The sequence below is a fragment of the Hylobates moloch genome, unplaced genomic scaffold, assembly GCF_009828535.3.
Source record: "Hylobates moloch isolate HMO894 unplaced genomic scaffold, HMol_V3 SCAFFOLD_10, whole genome shotgun sequence".
In the NCBI taxonomy this organism is placed as follows: Eukaryota; Metazoa; Chordata; class Mammalia; order Primates; family Hylobatidae; genus Hylobates; species Hylobates moloch.
Genome location: NW_026652285.1, coordinates 51,101,732 through 51,128,167, shown reverse-complemented (window position 1 = coordinate 51,128,167; position 26,436 = coordinate 51,101,732). Strand labels below are relative to the sequence as shown.

The following is a 26,436-nucleotide window of genomic DNA, read 5'->3' as shown; positions in this document are numbered from 1 at the left end:
CTGTTTCCTTCTTGACACCCATATATGGCTTTATCACTGTAGAGTGTTGGTTTTTCTTACTTCCTGATTTCTCCCCAATACTTGAAACATTCTCCTATTGATTCACTGTATCCATTCAAGTATCTAAGTTGCCAGGGAGTGTTCATGATGTTGGGGGGATACAGGGGGGACAAAACAGACTCTGACTCCATCTACAGCCCGCTGAAACAGGTGAATTCATCAAATAATAGGACAATTCAGTCAAAATATATTACCTGATAGCCTGATGGCTCATTTTAAAAGACATTTTTTAAAGTCTCAGAGGATCCCAGGGTAGGTAACCAGAGACTTTAAGCTTTCTGTCATTTGGTTTTCCAGTGTTTTGTGTCTCTCCAAAGCTCATATACATACATATATTCGGAGGATGCAAACTTAAATTTTTTTCTCCTGAAGGCACTTTCTATTTTTGCATACTGAATTCCAATCTTTAATTTCTTTAGTCACTTGATTTTAAATTTTAATTTCATAGCAAGTCTAGCTGTTCTTTGTAGGCATTCACATAAAAGGGTTGAGGTTTGCCCTCTCTGCTCTCCAGGGCAAGGTGAAATTTAATTATTTTCTAGGTTTTAAAGAGAGAACCTAAAATATATATTTTATATCTTGACTTTCTTGATTTAAATCGTGGTTTAGAGTGTGTGTATGTGTGTGAAAGGGTGGAGTAACGGCAAATGAAAGAAAGAAAGAAGTTACACACCTGTTGTCTAAGAACCCTATATGAGTTCTTGATCTGTAGCAAAAGCAAAGTCACGACCGTACCTTACACTCTGGATCAGCAGGTTGCACCAGGGACACTTCAGAGAACACATGAAACGTGAAAAAGCGGTTCTCTTCATAAAAGACAATTTTTTTTGAAGACCTCAGGTTCCTTTAAGGCAGGAAGCAATATGAGTTTCACCTCCTGGGCCTGATTGAACAAGATTATTTTCGTGTGCTATTTATCAGTAGACGATCACAATGAAATGTGCATACGACAGTTAACTGCCTCAATCACATATTGCAAATAAAAAAAACTAGAATGCCATTTTGCTGGGGCCACCTTAGTTTCTCTTCTATTTCATTCTTTCCTTTCCTTTTATTCCACATTATTTTACATTTTCCCATAAGTCATCTATAATTCAATCTCAGTTTAGAAGGGTAAATTCGATTACTCGGCGGTTAAACATCGTGTGCCTTGTCAGAAACAAGAGAACTTATAAAACAAAAACAAAAACAACCAACAACCACCAAAAAAACAAAGGCATGAAAAGTTGGAACCTATCGGGAGGCTCTTGGAAACTTGGGCAGCTTCCTTTCTCTGCTCAGGATTTAGATTTCTATCTCACGTTACTTTGCGAACAGCTTCGCCTGTGAATCTCCCCCTACACCTCCGGGCACCGGTGCCAATTCCTTCCCTTCCCCAGTAGCCCCACACAGTATAGAGGACCTTATTTTCTAAGACTGCACCGGGGTCAGAGGTGACGTGAGAGTTTCTAACCGAATGGCGTTTTAGAAATAGGAACGGGAAACACAGAAGCGGCTGACGAGCGTCCCCATGGAGCAGACAGGCACGACCCGGGAACGGCGGACGCCAGCGCCGGCACCGCAGGGAGCGCGTGCGGGGCCGCCTCCCGCGACTTCAGCAGGGGCCGCGGCCGCGCTCCCGGGCCGGTGGGCTGAGGCAGGCAGAGGCCGCCATATTCCTGCCTCACCACGCCCGGCCGGACGGCAGCCGCAGCTCTGCTGCGGCCCTGGCACGCAACGGCGGCCGCCGGCTCCGGCTGCGCGTCGGCGGCCGGGTCCGGCCCCGACTTCGGCCGGGGGCTGCCGTGACTGCTGCGCCCGCGGGCTCTGCGGAGGGTGCGGGAGCAGTAGGCGTCCGCAGAGCCCGCGGGGGCCGGCCCAGCCCGGGAGCCGCGCGGGCGAGGCGAGAGCCGCACTGGGAGGCGCGCCGCGGCGGCCGCGAGCCCAGGAAAGCCTTCCAGGAGGGGCCAGGCGGCACCGCCTCCCGACTCCCTCCTCCCGCGCCCGTCCCCTCCGCCTCCTCCCCCTCCTCCTTTTGCCGCCGCCTTCTCCCTCCCGGATCTGTGCTCCAGTTCAGAGAAAGAAGAAAATGTGTGTGTGTGGCGAGGGGGAGGGCGCGCACTGAGCAGCCGCTCCGTGCCTGGCAATCGGGGCAGGGGGTGGGCGTCTGGCGGGGGCGGGGGCGGAGGCGGAGGCGGAGGCGGAGGAGCGCGCGGTTGCCGGGCGGGCCGGGAACGGGGTCTGCGCGCGAGCCGGGCGGTGGGCGCGGACAGGGCCGAGGGCGCCCGGGAGCCGTGTCAGGCGGCGGCGAGGAGCGGGCGCGCCGGGCGCGGGGAGCCGTCGGCGGCCGCTCGCTGCGGGGACACTCCGGTGGATGAGCTCTCGCCGCCAGGCGCACGGCGTAGGGGAGCCTCGCAGGCGGCGGTGGCTCGGGGGGCGAGGCGGGCCGCCTGTTCTCGGGGAAGGAGGCGCGGGCGTCTGAGCGAGGCCGGGCGCGGCGGCCTTCTCTCACGCGCCCCCCGAGCCAGCGCCCGCCTCCCGCGTCCGCCTCGCTTCTCCCGTCGGCCCAGACCATCCGCTCCCACCGGGCCCCCGGCCCACCTGGTGGCCCCGGCCCTGGCCGCCGCCCCCGCGGCGGTTCCCGGAGCTCGTCCCGGACGCGCGCCCGGGCGGCGGGGGCTCGGCGGCCACCGCTGCCTCGGGGGAGCGAGGGCGGGAGGGTGTGTGTGCGCGCTGTGAGCAGGGGGTGCCGGCGGGGCTGCAGCGGAGGCACTTTGGAAGAATGACTCTGGAGTCCATCATGGCGTGCTGCCTGAGCGAGGAGGCCAAGGAAGCCCGGCGGATCAACGACGAGATCGAGCGGCAGCTCCGCAGGGACAAGCGGGACGCCCGCCGGGAGCTCAAGCTGCTGCTGCTCGGTGAGTACCGTCCGGGGCCCTGCCGGGCCTCTGCGGCCCCAGCCCACCATCCTTGGCCCTGCGGGGCAGCTGCCCTCGGCTCCCCCCGCCCCCAGGCGCCCGCGGTTCGCCCCTACCCTCCCAGGCGCGCCCCCGGTCACTGCCTTCACCCGCGCGGGCGCGTTGCACACACACACACCGACACACACACGCAGCATAGGGGTCGGGGCTCCCCTGCCGGGTGCCTTGGCTTGTTCCTTTTCGTGTCTCTGAGGGCTGTGCCTTATCTGCTGTGCATCTGCTAAATGGCACATCACTCCGGCCAGAGGCGCGGTGGTGGAAAGGTGGGCAGAGGGGTTGAACTTCCAGTGTCGTGGCCGCGGCACCCCATGGGGTGGTGACGTGGGGAGCCGTGTGTGTGGCCCAGTGGGTGGCGAGCGGAGCCGGGGCACGTTGGGGAATGGCCTGCGGTGGGGTGGCCAGTGTGCATCCATTATCAGTGCCCTCTGGGGTCAAGAGGGAATGGGGGAACGGTGGGCAGACTTGTAACTGGATTCCCGGAGCACTGATGGTGAGGAAGCCAAGTGGTTGGCCCTCCAAGGAAAGGGCCTGTGTATTGGGGGCGGGGCGGGAGGGCAAGCCCAAATGTGTCACACAAGTGCTGTTCTCTAGCCACTAGACCATCGAAAGGAGGGAGCCTAGAAGAGTTTCTTGGCTAGTGGATGGTGACAGGCGTTATTCTCGTCTGCACCATTCCTTCTAGATAAAGATGAGGGTAGGGGAGCGTTGTGCTGTGTGGTTGTTGACAGCGACCGGTATCTTTTGTTTAATGAGGCAACCTAGATGTAGGCCTGAATACACAGTAGTTACTACCGAAAACCAGTGCAGTCTCTCAGTCACTCTCTTGGCAACAAATAGAAACCTTTTGTTTAAAACAGATAGCATTTTAATATCTGGAATTTGGGCTAGAAGGAAAAACGGGAAGCATACAGGAAAAATTTTCCTCTAGTCTTGAAAAAAAAAATTCTGCTTTAACACCAAGTTAGCAAGAAAATGCCATTTCTCAGATATAAATTTATTGATGATTATCTCTGAGAGGATGTTCAGAATCAGGCGATCAGGGTTCATATACAAGCCACAGTGACAGAACCCTGAGCTATTGTGGTAGGAAGAGCAAACAGCTTTGCAGTAACAGGCCTGAAAAATGTCTGCACTTGTGTTCTGGATATTTGCATGTATAATAAATGTGTTTCTCCAACATTTCTGTAAGAAAAGAATATTGTACTGTCAGTTGGTGTTTGTGAGAAGCATGCATTTTCTTTCTTATCTTGAGCATTCCATTTGCTGGCTCAAGGAACCAATTGCCTTTGGGAATGAACTGCTTATGTACCGGATCATTTACAAGCGGGAACAAAATATACTGATCACACACATAGTTACTAATAGTTAATTCACATGACATGCTTTCTTTATGTTATGTCTTCATTTTGAAACTCAACTAGATAAATATGCACATGTTTATAAAGAACAGAAGGCAAAGCACTGGATGAAAGAAGTGGGCTTAGGGGAATGAAGCCAGGGAGGAGGCAAACTGCAGTTGGAAAGTAAAGATTTTTTTTTTTTTTTTAATTCTCGTTTTGAGCTACTTCTAATGGCTGAAAACAGGCAGTTGAATGTTTTCTGAGTTCTCAAGATTGAGAAGAAAATAAAGAACAAAAGAAATATAGAGAGTGTTTAAGTGTATGATTAAGGGGAAACGCACGTATTTTAGAGAGACTTGTTTTAAGAATTGTGTTTTTTTTTCTTCTATTGCCCTGTTGACAGTCTTTCTTTCTGTTTAACTGTGAACTGGGCAGTTGAGGTCTCTCCAGCCAACCCTATTTGCCTGAAAAGTGACAGCTCTGAGTTTCCCAGCAGCTAAGAGTTAAAGCCCAGGGGCTTTCTCAATGGGCCTAGGTTTGAATGTCTAAGGGAAATACACGTACATGGATGCTTAATTCCATACTGTGTATTTAAATAACACTGTGCTTTTAAAAATGAACTTGGAGATAATTTTCCGAGAAAAAGTGTAAGCCAATTTTACTGCTAAAGTAGTGGTAGTGTGGAGAACTTTTTTTCCCTCTTATTAGCGGAACATCATGCAATAATTGCTACTGCTTCATGTTCTTGGTATGTTGCTTTTGCAACATGAATACTACAATACTTACACTATTTATATAGTGATATACGCTAAATGTGGATTTGTGCGTGTGTGTATGTGTATGAGTGTGATTTCAGGAGGTTTTGAATCCAGGACTGTTGATTTCAACCAGGAAGATATTAGGGAGGGATTTCATTTGAGGAATTCCTGATTTGCTGCTTCGATGAGTAGACTGAATGTTCTGGTTCCTTCTGTCATTTAAACAAACCTATCTAGAGGAGATTATAAGATGTATCCATTCACAGTTTAAAGATCTACTAATATTTTTAACTAGTTTATGGAGGAATAACTATTTTGAAATGAGAATCAATATAAAATTGTTTTCAAAGTAAATTTTAGTTCAAGGCTTGGTACCATTTTAATGGAAGAGGATTTGTTTGACAGGGATAAAAGTGGGTACCCTTGCATTTGCTCATATAATTATTTACTTTTGTATGTTAATAATATGGAGACATTAAAAAAGGCAAGTAGTGGGTACCTGACTAAATGAAAGTATGGCGGTAAAATTTGGGCTATTTTGATTTATATTCGGCAACTGTGCCAGTCTTCCAAATTTATTCCATATGCTTATATAGTATATATTTTATTTTAACTTTAGAAACGTGAACCCTGAAATCTACCACTATAAGACTATTACATTAAATTTTGAATTATTTTCTTATTGTCTTTTACTCGTTCTTTGAATTCATTTATATTAGTGTTTATTTTGACACTCAAAACTTACTGTTTGTATTCTATGTAGATATACAATAGCATACTTCATTTTAACTTGGTTAATGTTTTTATATATTTTGTAGGTGTAAAGCACATATTTTCTTTAATTGATTAATTTTCATGAATATTCACTAAATATTTCTATTGGTGGTACATAGATAACCTCATTTAATATAATTTGTCTGTAAGTCTGTGTAATACAAGTGGCCTTGAATGAATGCCTGCTTCATGTTACATATAGTTATCCTGAAATTTTTTTCAGTTCCTAGAAGAAATGTTTTTTTCCTATTAAACTGTTCTTATTTTACATGCTTTTGAAGTCTTTTACTCTTTAGATCTTAATTATCAAATAGGAAGATTTAGTAAACCCCTTTAGTTGATTGAATTATCGCTATTGAAACAGGCAAAGTTTAGGCCAGTCTTTTTTTTTTTTTTTTTTTTTTTTATGGGGGTTTTTTTTTTTTTTTTTTTTTTTTTTTTTTTTTTTTTTTTGAGACAGAGTCTTGCTCTGTCACCCAGGCTGGAGTGCAGTGGCGCGATCTCGGCTCACTGCAAGCTCCGCCTCCTGGGTTCACGCCATTCTCCTGCCTCAGCCTCCTGAGTAGCTGGGACTACAGGCGCCTGCCACCACGCCCGGCCAATTTTTTTTTTTTTTTTTGTATTTTTAGTAGACACATGTTTTACCGTGGTGGATCTCCTGACCTCGTGATCCGCCCGCCTTGGCCTCCCAAAGTGCTGGGATTATAGGCATGAGCCACTGCATCGGGCCTGAGTTTTGCTCGTTGCCCAGGCTGGAGTGCAATGGCGTGACCTCAGCTCACTGTAACCTCTGCCTTCCAGGTGCAAGCGATTCTCCTGTCTCAGCCTCCCAAGTAGCTTGGATTACAGGCATGCGCCACCGCGCCTGGCTTTTTTTTTTGCATTTAGTAGAGCTGGGGTTTCACCATGTTAGTCAGGCTGGTCGTGATAGGCCAGTCTTAAATGGAAGACCTTAAATTGTCTTGGGTCTTCTGAACTGAATTTTATATATGAGCATAGATTTTCTTCCTGTTGTACACTGCAGACATATGAGAGTAGGGGTTGTGTCTGTTTTGCTCACTATTAAATAGCAGCTTCAAGCACAGTATCTAACTCGTAGAATGCTCTCAATAAATATTGGCTGAGTAAATGAATTTATTTATTACCCTCCTGCTAGAAATTAGACCAGACAATAATGAATAAATTTATAGAAACATAGGAATATATAATGTTCTTATCTGTGGCAGATATAATCAGGATCTTAAAAAAATTGTGTGTAACTCTTTGAGCCAATTGATTATAAGTGCATTCCAGAACAGGAAGTGTTAATGGTACATATTGAACCAGTGTATTACAGTTCTGTACTGGATGCATTTGAGAATTATAACAGTCATGCTTAAAGTATGAAAGTTTAAAGAAAAGAAAAACCATTCTATATTTTTATTACTTTTTATTGTGTAGAGGCTAGTTTAACCCTCTCATCTTTTTACCGTACATTTTTCTCCATGGTACAGGGTTCAGTGAATTTTTAATACTGTGCAGAGCACAGGTGATGACTAAATGGGTGTTTGTGAGTGACTTACACAATAACATGAGGAAAACCACCTTAACTAAATACGGAATTTCAGGATTTGCAGTTAGAACATTTTTAATATGAAGGATATGCATTTGTACTGAAAGTTGTACAGTTTTAGACCAAGAAGGGGCTTGGAAGGCTGGAAATGCTGTAGCCAATTTAAGCTGTATGGGGAGTTAATTTCTACACATCTGGAAAAGAGCACGCTTCCCACTACTCCTCAGTAGAGTTCACCGGAGTGGGTATGTTGATTGCCTGAATTAACCTAGAGGTCAGTGCCATCTAGGATTGTGACTCAGAACCATTGAATGAAAGCCTTGGTCTAAGTAGCCTCAATAACAGCAGCTCCCTAGAAATAGCAAAATATGGTGTTTATGAGACTGCTTTTAGGACCAACAGGTTTTATTTTTTGCTACTTTTAGCTTCCAAGTGTTGAACATGTTTCTGAATGTCAGGATTTATTTGGATACAGTTCCCTTTTTTGTTGTTGTTGAAACAAAGTACTTATAGTTTATATCAGAAAAGCAAAGTGGGAACATCCCTCATAAAAATCAGAACTGTGGCTCTGACTGTATAACAGAGCCTTCAGAGTAAGATTTTTGCATTGAACTATGTAGATTCATTGTCTGGATCTCCATATAATGTCCCATCCTTACCCTTATGTGCTATTTCTTCATATGGCAAATCTGACACAAATTAAAACCCTGCTGAACAGTGAAAATATTGCAGGTTTATCTATTCACATATTTTAAAGAAGTTTAGAAAGGAGAACCAGAAGACTAATTTAGTAGCCATTTTGTTTAATACAAATAAATTTGGTAGAATCTTTTTCATTAAAAAAGAAAACCATCTCAGCTCTACTTTAGGAGAAATGGCTTATGTTCAGTTTTCAGAAGTGCCTATTAAAAACAGTTATGATTTTTATTACCCATGAATTTTTTAGGACCTGAAACAGCCTTTGCAGTTGTGAGGCTACGTGCTGTGCTAAACTTAGCAGAAAAAAGGAACAGATTTTTCTTTATGATCCAGGCAAACTTACACTTGAAAAGAAATTAACAAGATTCTCTAAGGAAGGTTTTGATTCCAGCATTCATATTAATTTTTCTTTAAGGGGAGTTATTCGTTCTGTTAATATTAGTAGAAATGTTGATTGGATGTTGTAGAGGGAAAATAGGGAGCTCAAAGGGTACATCTTGGAAGAGAGAGAAGCCATTTTATAAGGAGGTTAGGATTGCTTTCTCCCTGAGAAGGTGGAGGGAATCTGTTTCCTCTGTATTGGGTTGAGGAAACTACAAGTATGTGAAGCAACAAATTTAAAAGTCAAATTTCCTGGTTGGAGCGGGAGGCAGTCACATTTTTCAAAGGAAAACTTTTGTAATGCCTTTTAAGTTATGTTAAGATCTGCAGACCTAATCCTAGTGAAGTGTGAAATAGCAATAGAAGGTAAAATGTGCGATTGTTGGTAATTAAATCTGTGGCAATAACTGACTACAGTAAACCGTGAATGTTTGCTCTTGTTCTGCCGAATGGAGTAACATTAAAGAAAAAGCTGCTCTCAGACCCAAACACTATTTTGTGTGAATAGCGGTTACTAATAAAATTATAGGAAGTTGTTCAACAATGACCTTTGATTTGTTACATTACCGATATGTAAAAATCTGTCTGATTTCTCATCTAACGTGTAGTAAAAAGGACCTAGGCATACCGATGAAATGAGTTAACACATCCTAGGTGGTCATGAATTTGGGCTTTGCAAACAAAAACAAATGTCCATATTGTGGTGCCGAGAATCCCAAATTGGATTCACTATACAGCTCTGTTGTTAACCTTTATACATAGCCATAATCAGTGCAGAATATTTTGTTAAAAGCCTTTGTGGTTAATTTTAAAGAACAAAATTAGTATTATTTAAAAATCAAATTATGAAGATATCTCAAATCCATTTTTTCAACATATACTTGTCAGTTATTAAAAAATATTTCCTCTAATTTTTTTTTTTTACCAGGCACAGCTTAAGAAGGAACAGTTTCATGCAGAATGCTAGTCAAATGAACAAATATGAGCACCTACTATGTGCCAAATAATGTGCTGTGTGAGACGCTCCTTATGTCTTATTTGCCAACAGGAAAGACTGAGCACTTTGCACAGTTCTTGTATTGTAGCTGATGTCCTCGTACTGACATGCCCTTCTGACTTTTATCCTTCCTGGCTTTGGGTTTTCTATCGGCTCTTCATACACAAAAAGAGACAAAATAATCTGAAGGCCATTGTAGGAGCTTCCTGGGGATCACAGGACTGGGGAATGCGGATGATCTTGAGAATCTGAGGTCTGCCTTTGGAACGTATCATTTTTTGCCTTTATGCATGAGAAACTGCTTATGACCACTTACGTTGTGTTTCTAAGTGGATTGGAAGCTCTGTGAAGGCAAAGATCCTTGCTCTTGTATCTTTATCTCAATTCTCGATGATTCTGTTATCAGTAACTAGGGATGTGTGTGGAAAGCTGGATTCCAAAAAGAATGGAGGGTAATTGGGGGAAGTGAATTTAAATTCCCTGCTTTCTTCTAATAGGCATCATCCATATGTTCTCCATTTTCCACTCCTCTTTGCTGTTTTGTGGGCCACCGGGGCACAGTAAAAGGAATTCCGTTTTAAAGATGGAACAGTTTTTGCCTTCTTGCCTTCCTCTCATTTGTTCTCTAGGGACAACGTTTCAGTTGAACATTCTTATATTGTTTCCAGTTAAAAGCCAATAGCAATTGATCCAGCTGTTCCAATAGAAAGCTGTTACACACACAAGTTCTTTGAAATTTGACAATCCGTGCACCTTTATTACAGGATTAATCATGGATTGTGAATATGTATGCTTTAGAAATAAAGTAGTTGTTTTCAAGTAATGTATTGTGGTGCGGTTGGGAACGAAAATGTTACTAATGCCATTATAGTGTGTGTGTGTGTGTGTGTGTATACACACACACATATACAATGTGTGTGTATATACATACATAATTGACCCACAAATTAAAGAAAAAGAGATCTAGCCAGACTTTTTGGCTCTGTTACCGGAAGTGAACAGTGATGTTTAGACACATAGTTATATATATTTCTAGGAGATAGCCTCATTTTTTTTTCCCTTTGGTAAACTAAAATCATGAATTAATTGTGCTTTCCAAGTATTTTTTTTTTGATCAGCCATCACTTGCTAAAAAATAGAAGAACTTTTTTTGTTTCTTTTTTATGTTGAAAAATTTTTTTCATTTTTATTGTTTATTTTCTACATTTTCTTTCACTGTAGGGGCAACAGGGTGATTGGTGAGATCTTCTACCACCATATATTTACTGGTAACTGCAGGCATCTAGTTGCTTCTAAAGAGGAATGCTTCTGTGATTTACCCACTCACTTTTCAGTCTACCAGTGATTTCTGTAGCCCCCCTACCCATCCCTTCCATGTGAATACTACCCACCCATTTAATTCCTCATCACATCTTTCTTAAACAAATGCTAAAGAGGTTCCTCAGATTCTCTGACTTGCACATTTCCTTACGAGTTAGATAACTTCCAAGTTGGTGCTTCTGTGAGACATCATGTGGCTGTGAGCTGGTGAGAGGGGAAGTTGGGTGCTTTAATACATTCAAAGGAAGGAATTTGTGAGTGTGTGTTTAGGCGATGATTAACTTTCTTTTGCAATACTTACTCTGGTCTGTAAAGCAAAAATAAATTGTTACTGAACACAATGTAAAATTCTCCTTCCTTTTCCAGAGGGCAGGGACTTGAGATTGGTTCTTGATTACCAGCAGAGAGTTAGTGAGCCAGTGCTGGATAATCTGTCATGGGCCAGTGGGTTTCAGAATCGGATGCAGTGCGTATGCTGGAAGAGGAGAAAGTGCTGTAGGCATGTGTAGGCATCTTCCTCACTTAATGATTTGAAAATCCTCTTCTCAGTGACTTGCGAGCCTTAACATCTTTTTCTGATTGTATTTCCATACAGATAGTTAAGGGTGATGGCAATAGCAGTGGCCTTTACTTTTGTTATACCCAATCAGCCTGAGTACATTTTTGTGGTGGGTTTGTTTTGATATTTTCTTGCCATGTGAATTGATATTTAGGACCTGCGCTTTGCAGAGCTCCATCATTATAGTATGTGTTCTTTCTGCAGATGGCAAATGCAATTTTCCTCTTGTCCTAGAGAGATGACCCATTTCCTGTGACTTGTTCTAATAATACAAGATGACTTTAATTTTTGTTTAGTTTGCCTTTAAAAGATTGCCAGGTTTAACTCTCTTGTCTCTGTAACTCTTGTGATATATTTTTGAGTATTGGTAAGACATGCAATAATTTAAAAACAATGACAGAGTAGTTTTGTCAAAGTTTTTTATTTTTTATTTTTGGCTAAATAAGCACCTTTTATGGCTGTGCATTTTGGATTCGTTACATGTATCTTTTCTAAAATCTGTGGCTGAAAGTGGGGTGAAGTATTCCTGCCCTGCTTACTGAATCTTTTTTTCCCACATAACTAACCTCAGGATATTTTGATCATTTGCTTTTTCTATAAAAACCTGTAGAATGAAGAGATTGCACCAGATGATCTCTAAGGACCATTTGAACTTTGAAGCTTTTTCTCCTTCCCCTTTGCAGCTTTGGTGTCTCAGCCACTTTCTGCCCAAACTCACCCCTGGATGAGGGATCTGAGCTTGCTGCCGTCTCCAGCGGTGATGGGCTCTACCAGGAGGCATTGCCAGGTCTGGTGGGCTCCTTCGGACTGGCCTGGCTCTTCTCTTTGACCTCTGTAATAACTCTGAGTGCCCTGCAGTGGGGAGCACTTTGAGGGGGGCCTGTGAATGAAGCCTTAGCGAGTCTGTCCAGAGCTCCCCTGGTGCCGCCTGGCATGCTGCTGATAGTTGAAATGTCTTCACAAGAAATGGTATCAGAAACCTCCTGTCATATCAGCATGGTTCTCTTGCTTCCTGCAGGAAGGGCGATATCCTGGGAGGCACAGAGGTGGAGCCCGAGAGACGCAGTGTTCCAGCGCTGCTTGGCTCAGGACTGGGTCTTTTCTTCCATATCCTCAAGCAGCTGCCTTTGACTTACTACTTCTTTTTGTTTGTTTTTTCTTCATTGGGCTTTAAGCATTGCTTCTCTTTAGTGTATGTGTGACTGAAGCCAAACACAACATTGCTTTTCCTTTGCCTGCAAATAATCTTGTTGCCCAAGCCCATCTCTGCCATTTTCAGTGACAGCTGGCTGGCCAGTGAGCCTGAGCACTGGGAATGCCCATCAGGGCACATCTAGGGGGCTGCTTTATATTTGGAGCTAGCAGGTCTCTTTTCTAGGGCTTTCCAGGAAAGACTTAGAATTAAACATTGGATGGATCTTGTGTGTTCATTTCTTTTTCCATCACTGTGCCTTTATTTTCTTGGGGCTTTCATTAAAACCAGAAAAACAGATAATGGTAGAAACATCTATAGTATGCATACAAAGAAGTAAAAGATTTTTATAATTTTTGCTTTAAAATATATCTAATGCTGTGGCCTCTGAGCCATCCTCAGTTGGTATGACCATGATCAGAGAAACCTTAAGAAATCAGCTTTGCCAGGTGTGGTGGTTCACACGTGTAATCCCAGCACTTTGGGAAGCCAAGGCAGGCAGATTGCTTGAGCCCAAGAGTTCGAGACCAGCCTGGGCAACATGGTGAGACCTGGTCTCTACCAAAATTAGCTGGGCGTGGGTGCCCATGCCTGTGGTCCCAGTTACTTAGGAGCCCGGGTGGTCAAGGCTGCAGTGAGCTGTGATCGTGCCACTGCACTCCAGCTTAGGTAACAGAGTGAGACCTTGTCTCAAAAAAAAAAAAAAAAAAAAAAAAAAGCAGCTTCCTGTGTTCCTCATTTGCATTCTGGACAAAGACTCTGTGGCCAAAGAAAGAGCAGCTGGACTCTCATGCTAGTTCTGGAGAAACTGTAAGAAAAGCTTAATTCCACTGGAGGTGCCAGGCAGGCAGTTGGCATTCCTAGGCCCACTTTACTCCTGGCCCGGGGCCTTCTCCTCATCATCTTATCAGCGTTGGGCTTCCTTACCTTGACCTCACATTTGCAGTTGAATGAGTGCCAGGGAAAAGAACAGACATAGGGTAAAGTAGAGTAATAGGGAGTCCCGTGGGGCTTGGGGCAGAGGGTGTTGTTGCCAATAGGGGTAGCGCCGTTGTGTCTTTGCTGGGCTGTGGAGAGAAGGAGAGAAGAGCAAAGGAGAGGTGCCTCATGCCTTGGATTGATGTTCTCAATCAGGAAGAGCCAGACCAATGCTGCCTCTTCTGGCCACCTCCACCATCCTACCACGTGTTTTCATCCTCATTGTCACATGCACTGTGCCCTTCCTCACCCAGATGGTGGGTTGGGAGATGAGCAAGTAAGTATAGAAGCCTTGGTGGAATGGGAGTAGTTTGTGTTGCATGTACTCATTCCTGTCCTTTTGTTCCCAGAGGTGGTTAAATAGGTGAGCATAGAACTCATGAAGCTGTGTCCCGAGAAAAACCATTGACAGGGTATGAAGAAAATTTGCAACATGTTTCCTCTATGTTTTTTTTTTCTGTCAGCTGTTTCAGGTGATAGAAATGCATCTATTACTGTTTGGAGAACTCTGCTAATCCTGTGATGTGTTATGAGATGTCTCTTGAGACATCGTTGCTCAGGAAATCTGCTTTTGCTTGGCTTGCATCTCCTATAATAAAATGGCTCTCAGTTGCCCACGGCAATAAATAAATAAGCAATAGCATGAGATATTCTTGCCAGGTAGATTCATGCAAAGCGGAGGCATGTAATGTAGAAATAACACCTTTTAGCTGAGAAAAGGCACCTATCAATTGGATGTATTCTCTTGTGTTTTTTTCATATTCTGGGCCATTACATCCAAGCGTAAGAGCAGACTTTTTCCCTAGGATTTTTAAAGGTTCCTAAAGTCTCTTTCTTTTCTTTCTTTCTTTTTCTTTTCTTTTTTTTTTTTTTTTTTGAGATGGAGTCTCACTCTGTCACCCAGGCTGGAGTGCAGTGGCGCGATCTCGGCTCACTGCACCCTCTACCTCCCAGGTTCAAGTGATTCTCCTTCCTCAGCCTCCCAAGTAGCTGGGATTACAGGTGCCTGCCACCATGCCTGGCTAATTTTTTCTATTTTTAGTAGAAATGGGGTTTCACCATGTTGTTCAGTCTGGTCTCAAACTCCTGACCTCAGGTGATCCACCCGTCTCGGCCTCCTGAGGTGTTGGGATTATAGGTGTGAGCCACCACACCTGGCCTAAAGGTTCCTAAAGTCTCTTTCTAATTATGACTGACATTCAAAATGAAGCTGCATATATTTTGGTTAATTTGAATAATTTTTAATAATTTGAAAGAAAAACTCGGTAATGCAGAAACAAAAGGTACTTGAAATGAACCTTTATATTTTTATTTATCAATTACTTCCTAATGGCCCAAGAATTAATGAATTGGCAAGCACTATCTCCTATTGGAGTCAAGTTTGGCTCTGACATGGAGTCTGGAGGTAGAAGGTTCTTGTCTTCCAGAGCTAATGAATGGGTGTCCTCTGAACATTCTACCTTCTCCTATTTTGCCGTGGGTTACCATCTAAGATGTTATCCAGATCACTTTAGAAATGATTACAAATTTTGGGCACATACCACTTCTTGTAGTAATGAGCCCCATGCATTTTCTCATCTTATATGGGAGAAAATACCGGTATGTTGCTTTATCATTTTCAGAGAAACAGTTTGTGTTTCCTTATCTAATACATTTTGGTAAAGAGTGGCATTTTAATGGAGGAAATTATAGGACTTCATCAATATTTCTTTAGGGAAATCCTGTTTGCAAGTATATTTTCATGAAAATCACTAGCTCTGTCCTTTGAGAAACGTATTTTTTGTAGGGCTTTCTACTCTAGGCCATGCTTATTATAATGAGAACAGATTCTTCTGCAGCGGGTGGGAGGATGTTTCTAAACCCCTAGAGTCTACCTGTGAATTGCTACTCAAATTACAATGTATCCATCTCAGAATTAAATAATGTGTTGTGCATCCCTAGTCCTTAATTGTAGGTTGACACAATGATTTCTATTAAAAATATTCTTTATGTTTTATACTATAATGTATCCTTAAGCAGTATGCTATGGCCTGAATTTAAGTTGTCTTTTATTCTCTTTTTGGAATGAAATAAGAGCACTTGAGATACTGTCCTTTGGTGGTTTGGTTGTTTGTAAAATAGTAAAAAAAAAAAAAGTTTGGTAAGGAGAAAAGCTATTGTGCTTAATAGACAGTCCAAGTTTGAGTCGAGAAGAAATGTTTATTTTCTTCCACTTAAGAATGTTCTGACATTCTTAAGAAATACATTATGTTGTTTTCATGCCAGTCTTTGAAAGAATGACAACCCACATTCTGTTATTTAATTACATTATTTTTTATAGCCTGTTTTTCAGTGATTTTGAAATTTTACAAATAATGCAAGTTTTTTTGCACAAAATTTAATAAAACATTTTAAAATGTATTCATACATTTGTCAAAAATATACCAGTCTAAACTAAGAACCATGCTCTCTTTTTGCACATTCCTTTATAGTCTGTTTTATTTTTGTTTTTTACATAGATGGGATCATACTGTACAATTTAACATGAGGTTGTAAGCATTTTTTATGTGGTTATGTAGACTTCATATTAACATTTAAAAAGACTGTATAAGATTCTTTTGAGAGGATGTATATTGTTTACTTGTTTACTTTTTTTTTATACATTTAGGTTTCTCCCAATGATTTCATTTCAAAAATAATGCTGTGATGAAGTTCTTGGTGGATATAGCTTTTTAAAACATGCACACACATAATTTTGTTAGAATAGATTCATGGAAATGTTATTTCTAGGTCTGAGGATATGAAAAGTTTTACAGCCTTGGTTATACACACCCAAAACATATTCTGAAATGATTGTATACAGTTTGCAGCATCATGAACAGTATTATTAGAATATCAGTAAGTTAGTAGGCAAAAATGGTACATAGTTCTAAACTTTGCATTGATTTGATCATTGGTGAGAATGATCATTTCCCCATGTTTGTTTCTAGTTGAATTGCTTCTTTTGTGAATTATTTCTTCATTTCCTTTGCCTATTTTTGAACTCCAAACCTACAAATGAAATTAGTCTTTTGTCATTTTTATTGCCAAAAACTTAACCCCAGTCTGTTGTTTTCCTTTTGTTTTGTATTATTTGATACAGAAGTTTTTAATTACTATCAAGCCAAAACTTGATCTTTTGCTATTCTGTTTTAAAATAAAAATCATGATCTGCTTTAGATATTCCATGAAAGCTAGATTTACTGCCATTGTTATGGGCAAAACTAGGTTGAATGTAGTGTGTTATACATCACTCATGTATGGTTCTTTTTCTTTCAAAATGAAGATGAATGTACATACAAGTTTCAGTGTCACAGATGACACAGCATAAGCTGTTCTATGTGTAATTGGATTTTTTTCATTCAGTAATATGTAGGACGTCTTGCCATATTAATATAAATCTTTTGGATCATATTTATGGCTTTTTAGTGTTTCCCTGCATTTTGTTTGTGATGCAGCTAGTTTGTATCTGCTCACGAAAGCCAGTTTTGAACATTTTTTTGTCTCAACTCTACATTTAGTGACCGAACTTTGGTAGCTTGAAATCAGATATGTTGCTGGGGTTTACACCAGAGAAATTGGCAGATGTAGATTAGGACTTACTCCCATCTCTGGAAGAACTAATTGTTTAATATCAGCACAGTACCGTTTATACCTGATACCTTTTAATGAATATTTACTTTGATTCTATTAAGAAAATGTTATAATCAGTGTTACAGTGAACATTGTTGGGTATTTTTGCATGCTGTATGATTCTTTTCATACACATTTTTCAGAGTTTGATTATCAGCCTTTTGGTCCATAACATAACATAACGTAACGTAACACAACACATAACAGTTTTAGCTGTCCTTGGATTATGTCAATTTAATGGGTTAAAAAAAAGACATCTCATTGTTGTGTTTATTTGCATTTTATTGAATCAATATTCATTTTACTGTTTTTATTTTCTAAACTGCTTACAAAATATACCAACAAAATTACAAAATATACCTACAAAAATAATTAACAGATTCCTGAACTTATCATTTGAATTAGATTTTCTATCACTTTTAGCTTTCACTTTATTTCCCTGCCTCAGCCCTCCGGAGTAGCTGGGACTACAGTAGCTGGGACACCTGGCTAATTTTTTTTTTTTTTTTGAGACGGAGTCTCGCTGTGTTGCCCAGGCTCGGCTCACTGCAAGCTCCACCTCCCGGGTTCGCGCCATTCTGCCTCAGCCTCTCCGAGTAGCTGGGACTACAGGCGCCCACCACCACGCCCGGCTAATTTTTTGTATTTTTAGTAGAGACAGAGCTTCACTGTGTTAGCCAGGATGGTCTTGATCTCCTGGCCTCGTGATCCGCCCACGCTGGCCTCGCAAAGTGCTGGAATTACAGGTGTGAGCAACTGTGCCTGGCCTAATTTACATATTTCTAAAACTTTGATAGTTTTCTTTATGGAAGGATGGAGTGCCCTAGGACAAATGTCTCCAAGGGGGAAAAAAACAACTGATAAGATTATATGATAGGTTTGGCTATATGCAGAATTGTTCTGAAGCGCAACAGTTTTAAATGGTGATGAAGTCCAGTTTATAAGAATTGCTTCTGCTTTTTGGTCTCATATGGAAGAAACCATTGGAAAAATCCAAGGTCACAAAAATTTACCTCTCTTTTGTACTAAGAGTTTTGTAGTTTTAGGTCTTAGACGTTGAGTTGATTTTTGTATATGGTGTGATGTGGGATTTCAACATAATCCTTTGCATGTGAATATCCAGTTGTCCCAGCACCATTTGTTGAAAAAAATGTATTCTTTTCTCATTGAGTTGTCTTGACATTCTTGTTAATTAATTTTTCTTATCTTTATTACTTTTTTCTTGCAATTTTTCTAGGTTTATTTTTTACTTTTTCTTGAATTAAAATTCTTAGATTGTTTTAAAAAATACTTTCTCAATTTGAATTAGTAGTGTTTTAAGGCTTTGTGTTTTATGACATGTCCCTATGTAGCATTCTTATCCTTTTACAGATACTCTAAAATTACAATTTTTATTTTTGTTTTTGAACCAAGATTGTTTAATATAGTTTAAATTTTTCAAGTGGTTGTGATTTTTTTTTCGGCCTTAGTTATTTATTCTGAGGTCATTTTGATAGAATGTGGTCTGTACTGTTTCTACTTTTTGGAATTTATTGTAGTCTAATATACGTAGTCAATTTTTGTTTTATGGGTACGTAAAATGCATATGTGTGTGTGTCTTAAAACCATAAATATGTGTGTATTATTTAATTTTATGACATATTTGCTGCTAATCTGCTTCCTTATATTGTGTGTGAATCTGCCAAGTACTGAGAATTCTGCAGAAGTCTTCCATGACTCTGGTGTTTGTGGCAATTTCTCCTATTCCAGAAATTTTGCTTTATGTAAGTACAGTTATGTGTTGCTTAACAATGGGGTTGCCTTCTGAGAAATTTGTGGCCAGATAATGTTGTTATTGTGAGCCTTGTAGAGTGTACTTACACAAATCTAGATTGTATAGCCTACAACACACATATAGGCTATGTGGTAAAGCCTATTGCTCCTAGGCTGCAAACCTGTAAAGCATGTTATTGTACTGAACACTGCGGGCTTTTGTAGCACAGTGGTAAGTATTTGTGTATCCAAGCATATCTTAACATGGAAAAGGTTCAGTAATAAAAGATAAAATATGGTACACATAGAGCACACTTACCATGAATGGAGCTTGCAGGCTGGAAATTGCTCTGGGTGTCAGTGAGTGGTGAGTGAATGTGAGGGTCTAGGACATGACTGTACACTTTTGTACAACTGGCAGCTCAGTAGGTTTGTTACACAAGTATTACCACAAACATGTGAGTAATGTGTTGCATTGTGATAGCTACGATGTCACTAGGCGATAGGAATTTTTCAGCTCCATTATAATCTTGTGGGACCACAGTTATTTACGTGGTCTGTTGTTGACTGAAACATTGTTATGTGCTGTATGACTGTACTCTTTTATGAGGTACCTAAAAAATGTCGATGAGAATTAAAATTTTGTCATTACCGCATTATCTTTTATGTAAGTTAATTCTATTATGTCTTGAACTTAGCATCGTTGAGTATTAATATTGTTCTTTTGTTTGCATTTACTTGATGTATGTCTCTCATTTATTTTCAACTATTTTTTGTTTTTGCTACCCTCACAAGTTTGTTTTGTTTTGTTTTGAGATGGAGTTTGGCTTTGTTGCCCAGGCTGGAGTGCAGTGGCGCGATCTCGGCTCGCTGCAACCTCTGTCTCCCGGGTTCAAGCAATTCTCCTGCCTCCGCTTCCTAAGTAGCTGGGATTATAGGTGTGTGCCACCACGCCCAGCTAATTTTTGTATTTTTAGCAGGGGGGTTTCACCATGTTGGTCGGGCTGGTCTCGTGATCTGCCCGCCTCGGCCTCCCAAAGTGTTGGGATTACAGGAGTGAGCCACCACACCCGGCCTAAAGTTTTTGTTTTTTTAAACCTCAGCCTGAGTGAGTCTTTTCCTAAAATAGTTGAGTTTATTCTTGTTACACTTGACGTATGATGAATAATATTAGGATGTATTGGCATCTGATTTCTGTTTTCTGATTCTCTCTTGATTTCTTGCAGCTACCCCTATTCCTCCTCCATTATTTCCTTTTCTCTTTCTCACTCCTTTGGGATTTGTATTGGGTTTGTTGTGCTTTCCACAGTGATAATTTGAAAGGTAGGTACTCTGCTTTTAATTTTACTATTGGTAGCCTATGTAACTTTCAGCAGTCATATTCAATTTATGTTTCTCAGTTTATCATCTTCAGAGATCAAATGGTATTATATGTCCCTCCCCTGCATGGGAGGGAAATTTTTTTCACCTATACCAGGGATCGTCAGCAAACTTTAAAGGTTAGATAGTAAACATTTTTGGCTTTTGGGCTATATGGCTTCTATTAGAACTACTCAACTCTGCCACAAACAGTTTGTTAATAAATGAGTATGGCTATGTTCAAATACAATTTTATTTATAAAAACAGAGGCAGGATTTGGCATTCTGGCAGGTATTTGCCAACCTCTGATTACTCTATTTTCTGCTTTTTGTGGTATTTTATTTGCGTGTATTAACTTTTTTGTTCCCATCTGTTATAGACAAATTAGCAATACCAGACTTAGAATGGTTCTCTAAATCTTCGTGGTTAGTAATAACATCAACACATTTTATTTTATATATTTATTTTCTTAATAGTCTTCTCAGACGCAACATTGGATATATCAAATGATAAAAGTCTTGTAGAGAAATGAGAACACATGGACACAGGAAGGAGGAACATCACACACTGGGGCCTGTTGTGGGGTGGGGGCAGGGAGGAGGGATAGCATTAGGAGATATACCTAATGTTAAATAACGAGTTAATGGGTGCAGCACACCAACATGGTACATGTGTACATATGGAACTAACCTGCACGTTGTGCACATGTACCCTAAAACTTAAAGTATAATAAAAAAAAAAAGTCTTGTAAGGAAAACATAAAATTGTCAATGGCTGAGGGCATCTTTCTGAAGTCTAGGATTTATTGATGGTTATTAAAAGGCTAAGCATAAAATTGAAATTAACTTAATTTGAATATAATATGGGTATTTGTGTCAGATGGAAGAGAGGTGTTTATGGTGTTCAGATCACTTCCACGTTCATTGCTCTAACTTAAATTTCCTTTATTCTGTTCTTCCTCCTGATTACAGCTTCCTAACTATTCACCTATATCTGCCCTCTTAATCCTGAAGTAGTTTGCTCTTCTTTCCACTTACGCTCCCTTTCCTCACTGTCTTTTGTCCATCTTTGCTAGCATCAAGTTAATATTTGATCTTGCAGCCAGTGTGATCTTTAATGTTTTGAAAGTGATTCTGTAGTAGTTTCTCAAATTTCATACCTAGAGTTTATTTATTTTCACACTTTCTAAAACCCTTAGTCCTTTGATTTCATATTGAATATCAGGGATGATCACAGGGAATCATTATAATTAAACCTAAGGAACCTCATTTAAGTGTATTGTCATTTATCGCTTATTTATTCTGTTTTCTTTGAGAAATTGTGTACATATATGTATATATATATTTGTGTCTGCAATTAAGATGCATATTTAGCATTGGTTCTGTTTTTAAATGCTTATCACCAAATATTTCTTCTCTCAATTTAATTATATGCTTTTGTTTATTTTTATTCATCTATGAGTTGGCTAGATTATACCTTCAGATAGGTTTTTAAACGATGGGTCCATGGATGAGATATTTCCTGAATTCTTGGGTATTTGAAAATGCCTTTCCGAGGCCAGGCGAGGTGTTTAGACCTGTAATCCCAGCACTTTGGGAGGCCAAGACGGGTGGATTACGAGATCAGGAGTTCGAGACCAACCTGGCCAACATGGTGAAACTCCATCTCTATGGCACGCACCTGTAATCCCAGCTACTTGGGAGGCTAAGGCAGGAGAATCACTTGAACCTGGGAGGTGGAGGTTGCAGTGAGCTGAGATTGTGCCATTGCACTCCAGCCTGGGTGACAAGGTGAGACTCCGTCTCAAAAAAAAAAAAAAAAAAAAGAAAATGCCTTTCTGTCGCATGCATATATTAATAACAACTTGCATGGGTATGGATTAGACCTCTTTTTTACCTACCTTGCTTGCCACGTAGTAGATTTTTCTCCATTGTTTCCCAGCAGATAGATTTGATAAGTCTGTGGCCAGCCTGAATATTTTTTCTTTGTGATTTGCTTTTTTAAAAATTTGGTTATTTGTTTCTATAACATGAAAGCTTAACAGCGTATCCAGGTTATGCTTCAGTGTTTTATAATTTTTGTTATTTATCTTGAAGAACTGAACCCACCCCATCTCTGTAATATTCTTTCATTTCAAGGATCTTCCCCATTTTATCATTGAATTTTTTTTAATATTCCACAGGAATTGTTTTTCTTCTTTAGGTACACCAATCATTCATAATTGAATTTGTGTTGTTTCTCTGCCAAAGCTGTCAGCTTCCCTCTAATTGCTGTATCTCTCCATTATTTGTGTGGTTTGCCCAAATCTCTTGTCTGCAATGCTGATTTGGCACTGTCTGGAATATAAATGTCAAGTGCCAGTAAGTGGGTGTTAAATGAATGAAGTACTTGCTATCTCTTTGATGCTTCAGATTCATTTTTAAGTTCTGCAGTATTGTTGTTTTTTCTCCTTATTTCCTTTCTTAGCTCTGACACTTTATTTCACCTTATTTTTTAGAATGTCCTATTTCAACAATGCACATTTTGTTACATTTTCTTGATACAGTGCAAAGCAATTATAGTCCATTTTTTTCTTCTGTTTTCTAGAGTAAACCTTTCAAAGCATTCTCTTCATTTTTCTTTTGCATGTCCTTTGCCTTGTCTTCATTTGTGCTTAGGAATGTTCCAAATTTTGTCTGGCCCTAGTATTTGTCCAAAAATAGGGTGGGTGGAATCTCATTGACTTCCTTCCCTATTTGTCTTGGGTCTGTTTGTATCTTTCCCTTAGCACTTGAGCTGGAGGACTGGAAGATGATGGTATATATTCTATTTTTAGCTGTTCAGTTGTCTGAGTAGAGTGGTAGGGAGGGCTCTCTGGCAGTGGCTACTATGAACTTTGCTTCATCTCACAACTGATTCTGTTTGTTCCTTCTCTCTTGAGTGAGCCAGCCACTTTGATGAGAAGTCGTTCAGAATGGAGCCTTGCTGTTTTTGGGATTTTCTTGCTGTGCATCTATAGGGTCTTTTTCTCTGCGTTTCTAGACCACTTTGCAAAGTAGTCTTGCTTTTAGCCCTCAACTTTTCCAGTAAATATGTCAAGTCAGAGGGGAAAACAGATCTGTTGGGTATGTTGTTCCTCTTTAGCCCCTTCATGGCTAGAATAGGTAGGAATGTGAGTTCTAATTAGACATTACATGTTCCTTGAAGTTGGGGGACATAAGGAGAGAGGTGAGAACCTTTGCCACTTATTTCCCTCAACACTGTACTGTTTTTACAAGCAGAAGAGCTGTGTGTAGACGCTCAGCTGCTTCTGTTTGGTCCATTTGTATTACTTCTGGTTGATAGGTCCGTTGCTGTTACTAATGTAGATGAGGTTTTTCTTTCTACATTTTTTTTCTTCTTCTTCATCTTGAATTATAGAAAGGAAGTTACTGTTTTTAGAGGGCTGCCATCTTTCCAGGAAGTGTACTTTATGAGTCTTGATGACTGTAATTAACACATGTGAAGTCTTTCATAGAGAGTTATAATCATAGAATCTCAGTTAAGAATGTGCTTTAAAGTCCAAGCATGCACCCCGTACTTGAGTGGCCTCTGTAACACCCCCAATTTGTTGTTAAGTCTGTCCCCCTCTACATTCAGTGATGAGAACATTATCCCCCAATTAATTCCATCTTCTGTCATCTATGTTTATTAGAGATTTCTAATAAACATTGAGCTGAAATCTGTCCTGTAACTAGCTTCAGATTCTATTCCTGGGGAACACGGAGAGACTGGAACCCACTGGAACACATCTGTTTCTCCCAGTAATTGAAGTTGGCCTCATGACACCCTTGGGGATGGCTTTCTTCCTCTTATGAACCATGATGAGTTCTTGCCATCATTTCTCATAAAGCAGGAATGAAATCTTGTTCCTTAATACCCTGATTGTTCTCATCTTTTAAAAATTACCTGTAATGAAACCCAACACTTGATGTGTGCCTTGATGAAGTCAGAGTAGATAATTCTGTCTTTCCTCCCTGACATTTGTGTGACTCTAGAAATCTTTGTCTTTTTGTCTAAATAAATCATCCCAACAATTACAGCAATTTTAGTGCAAAGGGCACTCAATAACTTTCTCTACCAGTACTAGTTCATGTTTGTTTCATTTTTCTTGATACAGCATTGCACTTCTAGTCCTGTTTTTGATCTGTGGTCATCTGCGATGTGTACATAGTCTTCTGCATTTTTCCTTTTCCCTTTATCATGTATTTGCATGGAATTTTTTTCAATTCTGAGAGTTTTTACTGCTATTGAATTTCATCCTAATTCTGTGGGAACATCCTTCCAAGATCAGATTCATTTAAACTTTATTCCCAATTTCTAGCATTTGTAATTCTACCCTGTTCATTCTCTAAAGGAAAGTAGAGGGAGCTGTTATAATAAGATTTGTAGTTACATCAGGGAAACACAAGTATTTTTGTTAATACTGTCAGTTAAGATAGGGAAGTTCTTAGATTTCAAGACAGATTGCCATAGTCTGTCATTCTGTATCACCAGTTGATTCCAAGTCTTTATTACTTTGTTGTTTACTTACTTAATGGGCATGAAGCCAACAATAGGCTACCCACATTTAACTTCACCACTTGTGTTGGTATAAAAGGGAATAGAGAAATCAAGAGAGAGGGACGTCTGCTCTTCCTTGACTATGGCACACTCTCCTGTCGTAGGAGGAAATCAGATTGGCCTTCTGGAGTGGGCTTCTCACATGTCACAGCTGTGGTGGTGGTGGTGGCAGCGGCAGGTGAGGGGGTGGCACCTCTGGCAGTGCACATTGTTGGTGAACTGTTTTAATCTCTCCCAATAACCTGAAGATTAGGTTGCCAACCAGTTGATAATAGCCATTATTGTTAAGGAGGGAAGGAGTATTTTCTTTTTCCTTGTTTTCTGTGAATATTAATTTCCATGTAGAAGAAAAAGAATATTTAGGAAAAGCAAACTTCATTTGGTACCTATTTACTTTACAGCCAAATTGATTTAATCTCCCTTTACCCTCCTCCTAAGGCAAGTGGTTCTTAAAGAGAGAAAGCCAACTTAGAAATCTGTATACTTTATTTGACAGTATGCCCACATTTTTAGCAATAACATTAGCCAGTGTCAATGTTTAAATTTCTCCTTTAAGAAATTCAATAGTTGGCTGGGCACAGTGGCTCACGCCTGTAATCCCAACACTTTGGGAGGCCGAGGCAGGCGGATCACGAGGTCAGGAAATCTAGACCATCCTGGCTAACACGGTGAAACCCTGTCTCTACTAAAAATACAAAAAATTAGCTGCCTCTTGTGGCATGCGCCTGTAGTCCCAGCTACTTGAGAGGCTGAGGCAGGAGAATCGCTTGAACCCAGGAGGCGGAGGTTGCGGTGAGCTGAGATCATGCCACTGCACTCCAGCCTGGGCAACAGAGCAAGACTCCGTCTCAAAAAATAAATAAATAAAATAAAATAAATTCCATAGTTAGGTGAAAGTTGTATTATTCAGTGTATATGTATGATTATTTAATGTAAAATAAACTCAATTTTTCTAGTTGGATGGGGGGGTGGTAGCAGGGGAGGAGTTGGTAGTAAATAATTCTGGATATTCAGCAAGAAATTGAGAAGGGATCTTGCCCTCCCTCCTTTTACCCCATTCCCTTGCCCCCGTTTCTTAATTGAGTCTGGCCTGAGCCCATGTGGCCAGCACAGGTGAAAGGCCCTTCTTCACAGCAGATGTATGATGATTCCTGGACAGTGGTCAGGATATTGCCTTTTTGTGGAACTTTTAACAGAAAAGGTGACTGAAGGTTTGAGCATGTCCCCTTTACAGGGGCCATCTTTCCCCCACATGTGTAGATGTACATGGGTCTTCCAATGGCTCAAACAACAGACCTGAGTGTCCTTGAGTCTCACCTTACTGTGAGTGTTGCTTGTAAGCAGTGTTGTCACTAAATTTATTTCTTCTTTAATTTGGTGATTTACCAGAATATCTTCTTTTCTAGCCTCGATGATTATAGCTCATTGAAATGCCTGAAGTCATTTTTGTTTTCTTCTCTCTCGCTCATGAGAATTATTCCAAAAAAATTTTTGGCTTTCACACCAGTGTTTAAAAATTATTCTG

The 26,436-nt window shown here is 40.6% G+C and overlaps 1 protein-coding gene across 1 annotated transcript in view; it reads left to right on the top strand.

Moving 5' to 3' along the window:
• The first annotated feature begins 2,253 nt into the window (after positions 1-2,253).
• GNAQ (G protein subunit alpha q) overlaps positions 2,254-26,436 on the top strand; it is a 320,250-nt gene continuing 296,067 nt past the window's right edge. The window contains exon 1 of the mRNA XM_032164343.2: positions 2,254-2,957. Within this exon, the coding sequence (XP_032020234.1) occupies positions 2,822-2,957 (136 nt within the window). The 5' untranslated portion in view covers positions 2,254-2,821. The remainder of the gene's footprint in view (positions 2,958-26,436) is intronic.